General features: G+C 46.3%; 1 protein-coding gene across 1 annotated transcript in view; it reads left to right on the plus strand.

Annotated features, from left to right (window-relative positions):
* The first annotated feature begins 9,528 nt into the window (after positions 1-9,528).
* The window catches only part of CAPRIN2 (caprin family member 2), a 125,028-nt gene continuing 120,169 nt past the window's right edge, over positions 9,529-14,387 (plus strand). The window contains exons 1-2 of the mRNA XM_077469014.1: positions 9,529-9,736; positions 10,692-10,754. Coding sequence (XP_077325140.1) covers positions 9,539-9,736; positions 10,692-10,754 — 261 coding nt within the window. The 5' untranslated portion in view covers positions 9,529-9,538. The remainder of the gene's footprint in view (positions 9,737-10,691; positions 10,755-14,387) is intronic.

Genomic DNA, 14,387 nt, shown 5'->3' on the forward strand with positions numbered 1-14,387 from the left:
ACATTCTTAATTTTCTATTTGAACACATGCAGCTTTTGCCACATCATTTAGATTGTAAGCTCCATGAGCAGGGCCCTCCTATTTCTTCAGTATTGAACTGTGTTGTAACTGCACTGCCCCCTTTATATTGTAAAGTGCTGCGCAAACTGTTGGCGCTATATAAATCCTGTATAAAACAATATTAATCTGACAAAGCAGGCTGTGTATGACTTGCCTTGCCTGCAGCTCAAATGAACCTTTAAATTACATGCTGCATCCAAAGAAATGCAGTACAATGCAAAGTCGCTCAAACCCATCCAGTGACCTGCCATGTTTATTGCTGAATTAAAGTCAATGGGAGTTTGCCACCCTGCATTTGAGGTGTGCGTTCCAAATGAGGGTCAAATACAGGAAAGCAACACCCATCAATGCAAGTCCTAAACCTGGTTTCATAAGGGTGGTAAAAATATACAGTTGATCCAAGTTTTTACTTCCCCCTGAATACCACATGGTTATTACATGGCATTTCAATGCAAAATCTGAAAAAAAAAGCATTCAGGAGGTGGCAGTAATGCAGTAAACCATCTGTGAAAAGCCGGCGCAATGGATCCCTTTTCAGAGGAGCGATAAACACCTCTGCCAGTAGGGAAGAGCTCAGGCATGTTCGGATCCTAGTCCAAACCCACTTAAAGTGGATCTTCACTGCATCTGGGCACCACAAACCAGAAACGCTATTTAATTATTTTTTAATATTCAAAGCAAGCTCCCCAATCCATCCATGTCTCTATGCTTTATTTTGTTGAGAAATCACTTTGAAAAACATTGTAACAACAACTCCCTAGAATTGAGTAAGGGCAAATGGTTCATGTAGCATTTACTTCCTGAAATCCATCTGCCCTTAGCTCAAGCATGAATGCAGAAGAATGTGCTTAGATGAGAAAACTCCTCCTCCTCTCCTACCCTCCTGAAGACTCCTGGGATGTATGACATCATTTGCCTAAGCAAGAAACCAGGAAGTAACAGAAGAAATGTAAGAAAAAAGTTTAAAAACAAGAAAATATGATATACTTTCCTATCTATTTACTAATACTTGCAGCATGAGGATTAACCACCTCCCGCCCGTCCTATAGCCGAATGACGGCCGTAGAGCAGGCAGGTTCCTTCGCCTGGCCGTCCCTGGACGGCCTTGTGTTTACTTCCGCAATGCGCGCCGCCGGGGGAGCGCATCGCGGAAGTTTTGTATTCGCCGTGTCTCCCGGAGACAGGCAAACACAGATCGCCGTGAACGGCCAATCAAAGCGGCCGTTCACAGCGCGATCGCAGCTGCCAATGGGAGATGATCTCAAATGTAAACATATGAGATCATCTCCCATTGCCGTGTCTCTCCCTCCTCACACAGAGACAGCGTGTGAGGAGAGAGAGGATCTGTGAGTCAGCCCCAGTGCCATCTGTCAGCCCCAGTGCCATCTGTCAGCCCCAGTGCCAGTGCCATCTGTCAGCCCAGTGCCATCTGCCAGTAGTGCCAGTGCCGCCAGTGCCAGCGCCAGTGCCACCTGCCAGCCGTCAGCCCCAGTGCCGTCAGCCCCAGTGCCGCCAGCGCCAGTGCCACCTGCCAGTGCCAGTGCCATCCGTCAGCCCCAGTGCCGTCAGCCAGCCCCAGTGCCGTCAGCCCCAGTGCCGCCAGTGCCAGTGCTGCCAGTGCCAGTGCCGCCAGTGCCACCTGCCAGCGCCAGTGCCACCTGCCAGCACCAGTGCCATCCGTCAGCCCCAGTGCCGTCAGCCCCAGTGCCGCCAGTGCCACCTGCCAGCGCCAGTGCCACCTGCCAGCGCCAGTGCCATCCGTCAGCCCCAGTGCCGCCAGTGCCACCTGCCAGTGCCAGTGCCACCTGCCAGCACCAGTGCCACCTGCCAGCACCAGTGCCATCCGTCAGCCCCAGTGCCGTCAGCCCCAGTGCCGCCAGCGCCACCTGCCAGTGCCGCCAGTGCCACCTGCCAGTGCCACCTGCCAGCGCCAGTGCCATCCGTCAGCCCCAGTGCCGTCAGCCCCAGTGCCGTCAGCGCCAGTGCCGCCAGTGCCACCTGCCAGTGCCACCTGCCAGCGCCAGTGCCATCTGCCAGCCGCAGTGCCATCTGCCAGCTCCATTTGCCAGAGCAATTAGCCAGAGAAAATAGCCAGCACCATCTGCCAGTGCCATCTGCCAGTGCCAGCCCCAGTGCCATCTGTCAGCGACATCTGCCAGCCCCATCTGCCAGCCCCATCTGTCAGCCCCATCTGTCAGCCCCATCTGTCAGCCCCATCTGCCTCCAGTGCCATCTGCCTCCAGTGCCATCTGTCTTTGCCACGTGTTGTCAGTGCCACGTGGGGTCACTTTGTGGGCATTTCCATTGTCCTGGTGCTCCAGGGCCTTCAAAACTGTAATAGGTGGTTGAGAAATAAGATGTGTAATTTATGCTCCTAGAACGCCTGATGGTGCTATTTCAATATTGGGCCTCTGTATGTGGCCAGGCTGTGTAAAAGTCTCACACATTTGGTATCGTAATACTCAGAAGGAGTAGCAGAACGTATTTTGGGGTGTCATTTGTGGTATACACATGCCATGTGAGAGAAATAACCTATTACATTGAAAATTTTGTGAGAAAAAAAAAAAAAAAAAATCTTCATTTTGCAAAGAATTGTGGGAAAAAGATGACAACATCAAAAACCTCACTATGCATCTTAGTAAATACCTTGGAATGTCTACTTTCAAAAAAGGGGTCATTTGGGGGGTATTTGTACTTTCCTGACTTGTTCGGGTCACAAGAAGCGAGATAGGCCACCAGTACATCAGGTGTGATCAATTTTGTGCGATTCGCACCACAGCTTGTAGACTCTCTAACTTTCACAAAGACCAAATAATATCCACTAATTTGGGTTATTTTTACCAAAGATATGTAGCAGTATAAATTGTGGCCAAAATTTATGAAAAAAAAATCATAATTTGCAAAATGTTATCACAGAAACAAAGAAATATGCGGTTTTTTTCAAAATTTTCGGTCTTTTTTCATTTATAGCGCAAAAAATAAAAACCCCAGAGGTGATCAAATACCACCAAAAGAAAGCTCTATTTGTGGGAAAAAAAGGACACAAAATTCATTTGGGTACAGTGTTGCATGACTAAGTAATTGTCATTCAAAGTGTGAGAGCACCAAAAGCTGAAAATTGGTCTGGTCAGGAAGGGTGTTTAAGTGCCCAGTAAGCAAGTGGTTAAAAATAGTCAATGCTGGTTGGGAGAGTGAAGTTTCACCAGGAAGCTGTCACTGTACTACTGCATCAATTATCAAGTGGCAGAGGCATTCCCGCACATCCCTTGTATACATGCATCTGTGGAGCAGGAATGCCCTGGGCGCAGATGGTTTAGCCCAGTATAAGTGTCAGCTTCTTGGCGGGCCCAATCAATTGGGTTTTTTCTTTTGGATTCAAACACACCCAAGCCCATCCCTATCTGCCAGTGTGAACAAGGCCTTAGCCTGGGTTTACATTAGCGAGTGTGGAACACCACATGTGATTCGTACAGGAATCGCACCACATTGATGGCAACATCACATGCAATGTCGGTGTAGTGCGATTTGAGTCATACTTTTTGTATGGCCCAAATCGCGTCGCAGCTGCATCATAATGGTGCAGGACCCTTTTTTTTCCACACCGGAATTGCATTGCATGGGTGTTCCCAACCATGAGATGAGATTCTGGCAATTGCACTGCGTTTTGTAATCTGTTTTGTGGTGTCGCTAATCTAACATTGAGACCCACAGCAGATCGCATGGATGCCGTGCGATTGCCTTACAGTGAAATACGGGGAAATGCAGCAAATCTTGTGCATTTCCCTCATCGCATCAGTGTTAACCAGGGCTCAAGGTGGATGTTGTTTTGGTGTTTAAATGCAGCTGATGCATGCGTCACATGTTAACATGCACTGCAATAAGGCAGCCCAGTCATTTGAACAGGCAGCCTAACTTACCCCAAAAGCGCCATGCAAACTGGACATTTGGCTATCTCTCCTAGACGCCTTTCCTCCTGGCAGCAAAGTTTTGCCAGAAAAAACTCTTGACATTTGTAAATGAGCGTAATGCACTTGGGTGTTAATTTAGTTCATTGGACAGAATAATTGTTTTATTCGCCCATTGAAGTGAATTAACGCTCAAGCGCTATACATGCCGAACGTCAACTATGCAAGTGTTTTTTCTGCCAAAGCGCTTTTGCTCCTGGATGCACTGGTATTTTTCTTTTCTGACTCGAAATGCCCCTGCCATTCAATGTGAATGGACACATAGGCTAACATACAGGGGCATTAAAAAAAAAAAAAAGCCAAGTGCCCCTAACAGCAGCGATAAAAATGTACAATGTGCATGAAGCCCAGAGGTGTGTGGTGCGCTTCAACACATGGGTGTCATTAAGAATTTTTGACACCGCAGTGAGTGAATGCACCTAATTTTCACATTTTCAGATGCTACAGTAAGACCCCTTTCACACTGAGGCAGTTTTCAGGCATTTTAGCGCTAAAAATAGCGCCTGTAAACTGCCTCGCATGCCTCTCCAGTGTGAAAGCCCGAGTGCTTTCACACTGGAGCGGTGCGTTTGCGGGATGGGAAAAACTATGAACTCGCACATGAATCAGATCTCATGGGTGAGAACACTCATGCGATCTGATTCTAGTGTAAGGAAAAAAAGTCCCTGCACTATATTCATGCAAATCTAATGCGAGTTCAGCCATACAGCTGTATGGCTGAAGTCGCACTGCACAGACATTTCATGTGATCCGTATCTGCAGGTGCGAATCACATGCGATGTCTGAGATCGCACATGTGAACCTAGGCCACAGGGGTCCGTAAGCTTTGCTGTGACACTGATTGACAGGAGCCTCCATGTCTGATTGACAGGTGATTGGTAGAATGTGTGCAGGTGTGGCTAGATTTTTGAGAGCCACCCCCCCCCCCCCCCCCACCTGAACCCAATTTAAAGGCCTGAGACGCAATCAGCACACCTTAGTGGTTTTAGGAAGAGTTGAGATCGGTTCCTAGTGGAGGTTTACGGTCAGTAATGAGTCCTAGAAATGGTTTATTTAATTAATTCTGCTGTATAGAGGTGACACTAGGGATGCTGGCATGTGTTGGGAATATACTGAGTTTATTTACCACCTTATTCAAGTCAAAGTACTCTTTGTACTAAATCTGATGCATACCTAGTCCCTTAAAGTATAACTAAAGGGACCTTTTTTTTTTTTTTTTTTTTTATTTTTTTTTTGACAGTGGCGCGGGATTAGGATACCTGTCGGCTTTTATTCCTGTCTGTCCCATTAGGGAGATTCATCCTCTTAGTCCTGCTTAACATTGTCATTGAAAGTCTCACCCCATTTTGATTTGTCCCCCCAGAAAACTAAGAGGAAATCTTCCAATGGGGACACGATGGCCAAGAAAAAAAAAAAAAAAAAAAATCCTATAGTTATACTTTAAGTACTTTAGCCTTTTAAAGGGACAATTCTAAGACTGTTTCTTTTGGTCAATGCATAAATAAGCTGTCACATAGCAGTTTGAGACTTTGCGGAGGCCTTTGGGTGCGGGTTCATAGACCTGCAGTCTGCTAGAAGTGCTGCTTTCCCTGCTGTATTTTTATAGTTCTGTATTATATTGAATGTAACAGGAGTGAGCACGCACCAAGCTGGCTGGCAAGAGTATTAGAGGTTGTAGCGAAAATGTATTGCTAGTTCTAGTGCAACTTGAAACAGGCGTACTGTTGGCATGTAAACTTAAAAGCTTTGGTGTGCCTGCTGATGAAATGCTGGGAGGGGGCAGGGAGTGCATTTGCTGGAAAGCCTGTTTGTTTCGGAGGGTTTGTTTACCAAAAGCTTTTTGCTGGATAATTCAACTGCTAAGCCTCCATGCACATTAGCATTTTTTCTTAAAGTGGAGTTCCAGGCTTATTAAAAGTCAGCAGCTACAAAAAGTGTAGTTGCTGACTTTTTTACTAAACAGACACTTACCTGTTCCACGGTGCAGCGATGCGGCCGAATGGGGTGTCGCTCCTCTCTGCTGGCGCCTCCATTGCCACTCTGGGCACCCGGTCATGACAGCTTTCGGCTTCACGGCTGGGCATGCACGGTGCATGCGCTCCCTGAGTGAATAGGCGATCTCCTGGGACCTGTCTTGTGTCCCAGGTGATCGCCTAGAGGGAGGAGCCGCCTAAGGGGAAAGGAGGAATCGCCTTGAGGGTCCCTGGGCGGAAGGAGGCAGTGGAACAGGAAGTCCCCCCCTCCTAACGAAGCCCCCCCCCAAAAAAATGATTACATGCCGAATGTGGCATGTAAGGGGTTGAGGAGTGCTTAAAGCGGAAGTTCCATTTTTGGGTGGAACGCTGCTTTAAGATCAAAGCAAAGCTGATAATAGCATTTTTGTCCCAGCTTCTAGTAGCAGTTTATGAGCCTTTCTGCTGGGAAAAATGCTCAGGAAATTCTATCTACAAAACATTTTTTTTTTTGCTTAGATGCTGAAGCTTATAGTGTGCATGGACACATAGCATAACAGTATATGGTCTCTAGGAGCAGAAAAAATTGCTAATAGTTTCTAGGAGCTTAAAAAAAAAAAAAAAAGTTTGCATGGAGCCTTAAAGGTTGAGTCCAGCCTGAGCTAGTTTGGCTGGGCTTCTCCTATGGGTCACAGGAGTGCAATTTTGTTTTGCACTCCTGTGACCCGTTTTCAGTAGAGAGCGATCAGAAGTCCTCTCTGCTGAGGTCACAGGAATCAGTCCAGGCACCTCATCATCCCGACAAAGTCTGGATCCGCCAGGTGCCCGGACTGATGCCTGTCTCAGCCTCTCAGCGAGCCGCTGAGACAGCTGATTCCTCCCCCTCCACAGCTCAGCGCCTCAATGAGCATGAAGGAGCAGAGAGGCTGACAGTCAGCAGCTCTCCACTAAGATCTGTGAGAACCGAGCCATCGGCAATGTTTGATCGCTCGGCTCTGTCTATTTGTGGGTGGGTGCGCGCCCTCGCTGCGGAGGCGTGCCCGCGGGTCGGTCAGATGCTCACCCGCGATCACCTAGTTCAGAGGCAAAATGGGGATCTGCCAGTGTAAACAAGGCAGATGCCCATTTTGACGGGACATGTCATATCTACTGTTCCAGTGAGCAGGAACCGTGATCTGTCATGTTCCAGTGAGCCCACCCCCCTACAGTTAGAGCACAAGTAGAGAGCACACTTAACCTCTTGATTGCCCCTAATGTTAGCACTGTCAGTGCCAGTGTAATATTTACATTGATCAGTGTATTTTTATAGCACTGATCACTGTAGTAATGTCACTGGTCCCCAGAAAGTGGCATTTGGGGTCAGAATTTTCTGCCTTAGTCGCAGTCCCACAAAAAATTGCAGATCGCTGCCATTACTAGTAAAAGCAATAAAGGCCTTAAATCTATCCCATAGTTTGTAGACGTGATCACTTTTGCGCCAACCATTCAATATACACCTATTGCCTTTTTTTGGGGGGGTTTTTAAATGTATTACAAGCAAAAAGTGTAAAAAATTTGGGAATTTCAAATTTTTTCCCTAGTGGAAAAAATAAAAACCGCAGAGGTGTTCAAATACCACGAAAAGAAAGCTCTATTTGTGGGGGAAAATTTTGACCAGCTTTTCTTTGCACCTCAGGTGCTGCTTGTAGGACTTGTAGGACTTTTTATAATGTCATGCTAGCGCACTGCCCCAGTATGAAAGCGCTCCTTTTTTTAATAAAGGATTTGACAAACTACCTCTTGTGGCTTTTACTTTTTGACACTTTTTTTGGTGAATGGGTAGGGTTACAATGTTCCCGATACCCATTCACATAGGGGGGTGGGGTCAAATTCAGATAAGCCTCCCTTGCTCTCAGACACCAACAACCACAGCCCAGGGTTGTCGGGAAGAGCCCCTTGTCCCATCAACATGGGGATGAGGTGCTTTGGGGGGGGGGGCACCCCAAAGCATCCTTCCCATGTTGAGGGCAAGTGGCCAGGTATGATTTGGGGGGGGGGGATTGGAATGCTTGTTCATTCCCCCCCCCCTTTCCTGGATGCTTGGATAACGGCCTGGTATGGATTTTTTTGGGGGGGGAAGAGAGAGAACATGCACTTTTTTACATTTTGGTGTGGCGTTCCACCTTAAAAGCTATACAAGACCCAAAGGGCCTGGTATGGTTTTTGGGGGGACCCCATGCCGTTCTTTTTCTTCCGTCATAGGGTACCACTTCAATACACTATTTTCTGCACTCTAATATATATTTTTTACACTGACTGCACACTATGCTAACTACCTTGCCTAATCTCCATTCATATACACTATATACGGCCCCAGTGTAAGCTGCCTTATATAGTGTGGGGTGTGGACTTGCCTTTAGCCAATCATGGCTCATAGCACATCCGGCTGTGATTGGCCAAAGCATACAAGTCAGGTGCATGCTTTGGCCAATCAGCAGTGCTATCTTGCAGTGCATTATGGGGTGCCCATCGGCAGGTGAATGTCCCGTGAACACCCCATTCCACGAGCAAACATCGGGTCCATCACTAATGGGCAGCTTTGAATTCCTACAGCACTTGGCTTTGAATGTGAGATGCTTAACCATTCCTGGCAGCTTTGAATTCTATAAATGAATACAAAGCTTCCTCTGGCCGACCCAGATACTGTGACATCATCAGCCTGCCTCTGACTCTGCCAATCAGAGGAAGCTTTGTGGTCATTAATGGAATACAAAGCTGCCTATGAAAGTCTTAGGTGTTAGGAGGTCTCATCTCATACCCGGAGCAGTGCTGTTCTGTATGTAGCTGAGGCTATGTACGTCTTATACAGCACACACAATGGTAAAGCAGAGAGAACTATTAAAGTGTTACCCCAACATTTCATATTCCTGATGTGGCTGCTGTACCATGTAATGGTAGGAAAAAGTATCCTGCTTTTTGTGTCACTTAATGTGAAAGCCCTGATTTCTGCCAGTCTCTCTGCTATATTAAGAACTGACCACAATAAGCTTGAGAACACGCTGTGGTCAGTTCTCTAGCTATGCTGGAAACTATGCCTTCTCTCCAATGATAGGACTTGTCCTGACACACCCCTCCATCAATGAATTGTTGCTGCTCCTCCCCCCAGCTCTTGTGTGGTGCTGAGAACTGAGAGAATGTGATCACTTATAAAAAAATAAAAGGGGGGGGGGGGGGGTTGTGTATTTATAATTGTTTTATATTTATATGCAAAGCTTTAGTTTTTCTCATTTTAACAAAATAGATTGTTTTACAATCACTCTAGGTAAGCATGGAATCTGCTTTAATTTTTTTTTGATTTGTTTTGGAAAGCCACTACAACATTAAAAGTAGTGAGACATTTTGGGATAAACCAATTATATCTGTGCATTATTCCTCATGGTCTGAATTACTGGCGGCATGGTAGGGGTGTGTCCTTTGTCTACATTATCAGGATGCAAAGAAGCACATTGCATAAAGCAAGAGGTATATTATATCCATGTATGCAATTAACACTTTCCTCTTTCAGTAGGGTAGGCCTTTACAATGGTGCAGCTCTCACAATCCAGTCCCACTGGTGACGGGCAGCTGATACGAGATATCAAGAGTCAGTCTGAGCATGGCCTCAGCTCCCTGCAGTCCTCGCTGTCATCTACCGCAACACCTCTGCAGGTTTATGAGACTTATCTAGAGAATGGCTATGTCAGTCTGAAGCACAAAATCCGCAACATTGAGAAAAAAAAGGTACTAGTGTCTTCATGTTACATTATTTGAGGTGGTTTTATGTAAAACGACAGCTGCCTAGCTTAGGCTTTGGGAAAGCAAGATTAGACCAGGGCCTAAGGATCTACATTCTAAAGTGTCACCAGATTGTCTGTCTGACTTTTTCTAGGTTCTTTAAAGCGGTTGGGAAGAGGGGTCCGGCCTCAAACCTGCACAAATGGTTATCAGATGTTAACAAATACTAAGAGCAGTTCGTTAATAAAAAAAACAAACCCTATGTGATATAAATTTGAACCATGCTCTTTGATGTTTCAGAATAGTTGCCAGAATATTAAAATGACACTAAATCATAAATACAATAAAGTGCATAGTTAAAGTGCATGTTCCAAAAACATTGGCCAGGGGCATATAAAGTGTACATAATAGTGATGGTTGGAAAAAAAAATCAAAAATAAATTTGAGCACATTATTGTCCAAATAAAATTTATGTGTTCTTCATCCTGGTGAACAATTAGGAGTGACTTTTCCAACACCTGCCAAACATCCTACTCCACCACTACCAGAACTCCATGACGCTGTATGCGCTTCAGCTGCGTTGTAAGAGGCATTTTGCACTCAAGGCACCCTACGGATTTCATTGGCATGATCTGACATCATCGGGGTCTTGGAACATGCACTTTAACTATGCACTTGCACTTTATTGTAATATATATATTTAGTGTATTGTTAATCAATATTCTGACACATCTCAGAGCGCAGTTCAAATTTTCTCCCTATTTGTCTCAGGACAGCCACTATGCGAGAGACTCATCCTCTTCCTCTGAAAACACTGCGCCAGCCCATAAATTCTCACTTCCCCTGCCAGACTTCAGTTATCAGTGTTTCCTCTGGCAGGGAGACACTGTGCAGGAACCAGGCCAGGCAGTCAGGGATGCCGTGGATATTTCAACTTTTTTTCTTTTTTTTTTTTCTTCAGGTTAAACTAGAAGATTACAGAGATCGTTTAAGAAATGGGGAGGAGCTGAATCAGGATCAGCTGGTAGGTTTTTATTTTTCTGTTAGAAACCTAGAAAATTGACGGCATAAACTAGGTGGTCCATTGAGTCTGCCTACGTCTTTATTTTCATTTTATAAATACTTATATTTATTTATTTATTTTTTTCAGTATAGATCTGTTTTTGTCCCAAGCATTTTTGAAGCAATTTACTGATGACTAACTCACTACCTCTTCCTTTATTCAAGCATCAACTACCCTTACTACCCTCCTGAATAGGGATGAGCCGAACACCCCCCCGGTTCGGTTCGCACCAGAACTTTCGAACGGACCCCAAATTCGTACGAAAATTAAAACCCCATTGAAGTCTATGGGACTCGAACGTTCGAAATTAAAAGTGCTAATTTTAAAGGCTAATATGCAAGATACTGTCCTAAAAAGGGTTTGGGGACCTGGCTCCTGCCCCAGGGGACATGGTTCAATGCCTAAAATGTTTTTAAAAATGGTCGTTTTGGTGGGAGCACTGATTTTAATGACGATTAAAGTGGAAAAAAAGTGAAATATTCCTTTAAATATGGTGCCTGGGGGGGGGGGGTGTCTGTAGTATGCCTGTGAAGTGCCACGTGTTTCCCGTGTTTAGAACAGTCCCTGCACAAAATTACATTTAACGGAAATAACGTCATTTAAAGCTGCTTGCGGTTTTAATGTTATATCTGGTTCCTGCAATATGGTTGAAAATCATTAAGAAAAATGGCATGGGTAGCCCTCCCTGCCCATTACCAGCCCCTTTGGGTCTTGTACGCATATTAAGGGGAACCCCGTACCCATATTAAAAAAAGGAAATGCGTGTGGCCCCCAGGCCCTATATACTCAGAACAGCAGTATACAGGCGGTGCAAACAAGACAGGGACTGTAGGTTTGTTGTGTTAAAGAGGAGGGCCGTTTATATAAAAAAAGTCAGCAGCTGCAAACACTGCAGCTGCTGACTTAATAAACACACTTGCCTGTCCAGGGCACCCGCGATGTCGGGCGCCCGAGGCCGACCCGTCCCTCGGCTCTCGGGTCCCAGCGCCGCCTTTCCCTCTAAGGGAAACAGGCAGTGGAGCCTTATGGCTTCACTGCCCGTTTCCTACTGTGCATGCGCGAGTCCCGCAGCACTTTCTGAATGGGACGCGCTGTGTTCTGTAACACACAGTTCCCAGAACACAGCGCGACCCATTACTCAGAAGACGCCGCGACGAGGAGAGAAAACAGAAGATCTCCGCGGAGGAGGAAGAGGAAGATTAGGATTATGTGCCTAGCAACAGGCATTTCTGGTAAGTTAAAAAAAAAAAAAAATTTCATTTTTTTTTTTTTTTTTAGATTTTTTTTTTGTAATTTTTAATATTTTTTTGTTTTCAGGGTGGCCCTCCACTTTAAGTTGAATCTGTTTGTAATTTTCAACTGGTACCTTTTTAAAGTGTAGCTCCAGTCAAAAAAACTATTTTTAAGCTTTTTGGAAAACATAGGGAAGGGTTATCACCCCTGTATAATTTGTTCTGTCGTCCATCTTTTTTCCTCTCACTTGCTGTTGTCTCCTTCTGTTTGCAAGTAGGAGATGTTAAGTAAGTTGGATGTTTGAAAGTAGGGGCCTGCCTTATATGCTCTGCAGAAATGGCGGAACAAGGTGTTGGTTTTGCCACAACATTGTAAGCCCTCAAAGTTACTCTTGGTGGGCGCTGGAGCACCCTGCTATGAACGATTATATCAAGAATTGTAATTACATGCCATTGTTGAACAGTGGTAGAAAAATTGACCTTTGGTTGTGGTGTTGGTGCCACAACACTATAATTCCTCAGTTACTCTGGGTGGGCACAGGAACGGGCCCTCCTGTGAAATATTAGATCAAGAATTGTAATTACATGTCCATGTTAAACAGGGGCAGAAAAATTGGGCCTTAGGCACTGGTGCTGGTGCCACGACACTGCAACCTCTCCCATATACTCTATTTTTATTGCAGGAATTAGCCCTGCTGCAAAGCATTGCATCAAAAATTGTAATTAAACGCCCCTGTTAAACAGGGGCAGTAAAATTGGGCTGATGGCATCACCCAGAGCCAGAAATGTTCTTCCAAGATATCAGCGGAGGAGGAAGAGGATAGACAATCAACATAACAGGACAGTCACTCAGCATCAGAATAGGCAGTCTTGAAGGGATGTGATATTTAAAAAAAAACTTATTCGGTTACATCAGCTTCAGGTGCTTGGTAGCTGTGGGTGATCAAGACTGATTCATCTTGATGAAGGTCAGTCGATCAACTGATTCGGTGGACAGGCGCACCCTGTGATCGGTAACAAAGCCACCAGCAGCACTGAAGGTGCATTCCTAAAGAACGCTGGATGCAGGACAGGCCAGTAGCTCAATTGCATACTGTGCAAGCTCTGGCCAGTGATCCATCCTCAAGACCCAGTAAGCCAGAGAATTTTCGGTGGGAAAGGTGTCCAAGTCTGACCTTGCCCCTAGGTATTCCTGCACCATGTAAATCAGACGCTTGCGATGGTTGCTGAAACCGATCATACCTTGGGGCTGCGGACTAAAAAATTGTCTGAAAGCATCAGTCAGACGGCCACCTTCTCCACCGCTCCTTCTGACCGATGCCTCAGCAACACGTTGTCCAGGACCAGGAGTTTGTAACCTCCCAGTCTCTGGGAACACGTTGCACAGACCTTTCTGCAAGGCCTCCCGGAGATGTCTCATCCTCTGCTCCCTCTGCGATGGCAAGATAAGGTCGGCAACCTTACCCTTGTACCGTGGATCAAGGAGAGTGGCCAGCCAGTAATGGTCCCTCTCCTTGATCCAAAGAATACGAGGATCCTTCCGCAGGCTTTGCAGGATCAGGGAGGCCATGCAGCGTAGGTTAGCTGAGGCATTCGGTCCGGAGTCCTCTGGGTCACTAAGGGCAACATGATCCACAGCTACCTCCTCCCAGCCACGTACAAGTCCACGTGTTTCTTGGGACTGTAAATCATCCCTACAAGACTGCTGCTGCTGATGCTGAGTGCCAGCCTCCACCTCCATGCTGACAAAATCATCATCATCCTCCTCCTCCTCTTCCTCCTCCTTATCCTCTTCGTGTGATGGGTGGCACAGCAGGAACACTGTCTGGATAAAGGGGGCCTTGAGAGGCAAGGAAGTCCTCCTCTTCCTGCCTCTGTTCTGCCTCAAGTGCCCTGTCCATTATTCCATGCAGCGTATGCTCCAAGAGGTGGACAAGAGGTACAGTGTCACTGATGCATGCACTGTCACTGCTCACCATCCTTGTGGCCTCCTCAAACGGTGACAGGACAGTGCATGCATCCCTGATCATGCCCCACTGGCGTGGTGAGAAAAAAACCGAGCTCCCCTGACCCTGTCCTGGTGCCGTAGTTGCACAGGTACTCATTGATGGCCCTCTGCTGCGTGTGCAGCCGCTGCAGCATGGCCAACGTTGAGTTCCACCTGGTGGGCATGTCACATATAAGGTGGTTCTTGGGCAGGTTCAACTCCTTTTGGAGCTCAGCCAGCCGAGCACAGGCATTAAATGATCGGCGGAAATGCACACAGACTTTCCTGGCCTGCTTCAGGACATCCTGTAAGCCCGGGTACCTGCCCAAGAACCGCTGCACCACCAGGTTAAGGACGAGAGCTACACAGGGCACA

Source organism: Lithobates pipiens, unplaced genomic scaffold (genome assembly GCF_037356315.1).
Source record: "Lithobates pipiens isolate NorthernLeopardFrog02 unplaced genomic scaffold, aLitPip1_a1.2 Scaffold_8, whole genome shotgun sequence".
Lineage (NCBI taxonomy): Eukaryota > Metazoa > Chordata > Amphibia > Anura > Ranidae > Lithobates > Lithobates pipiens.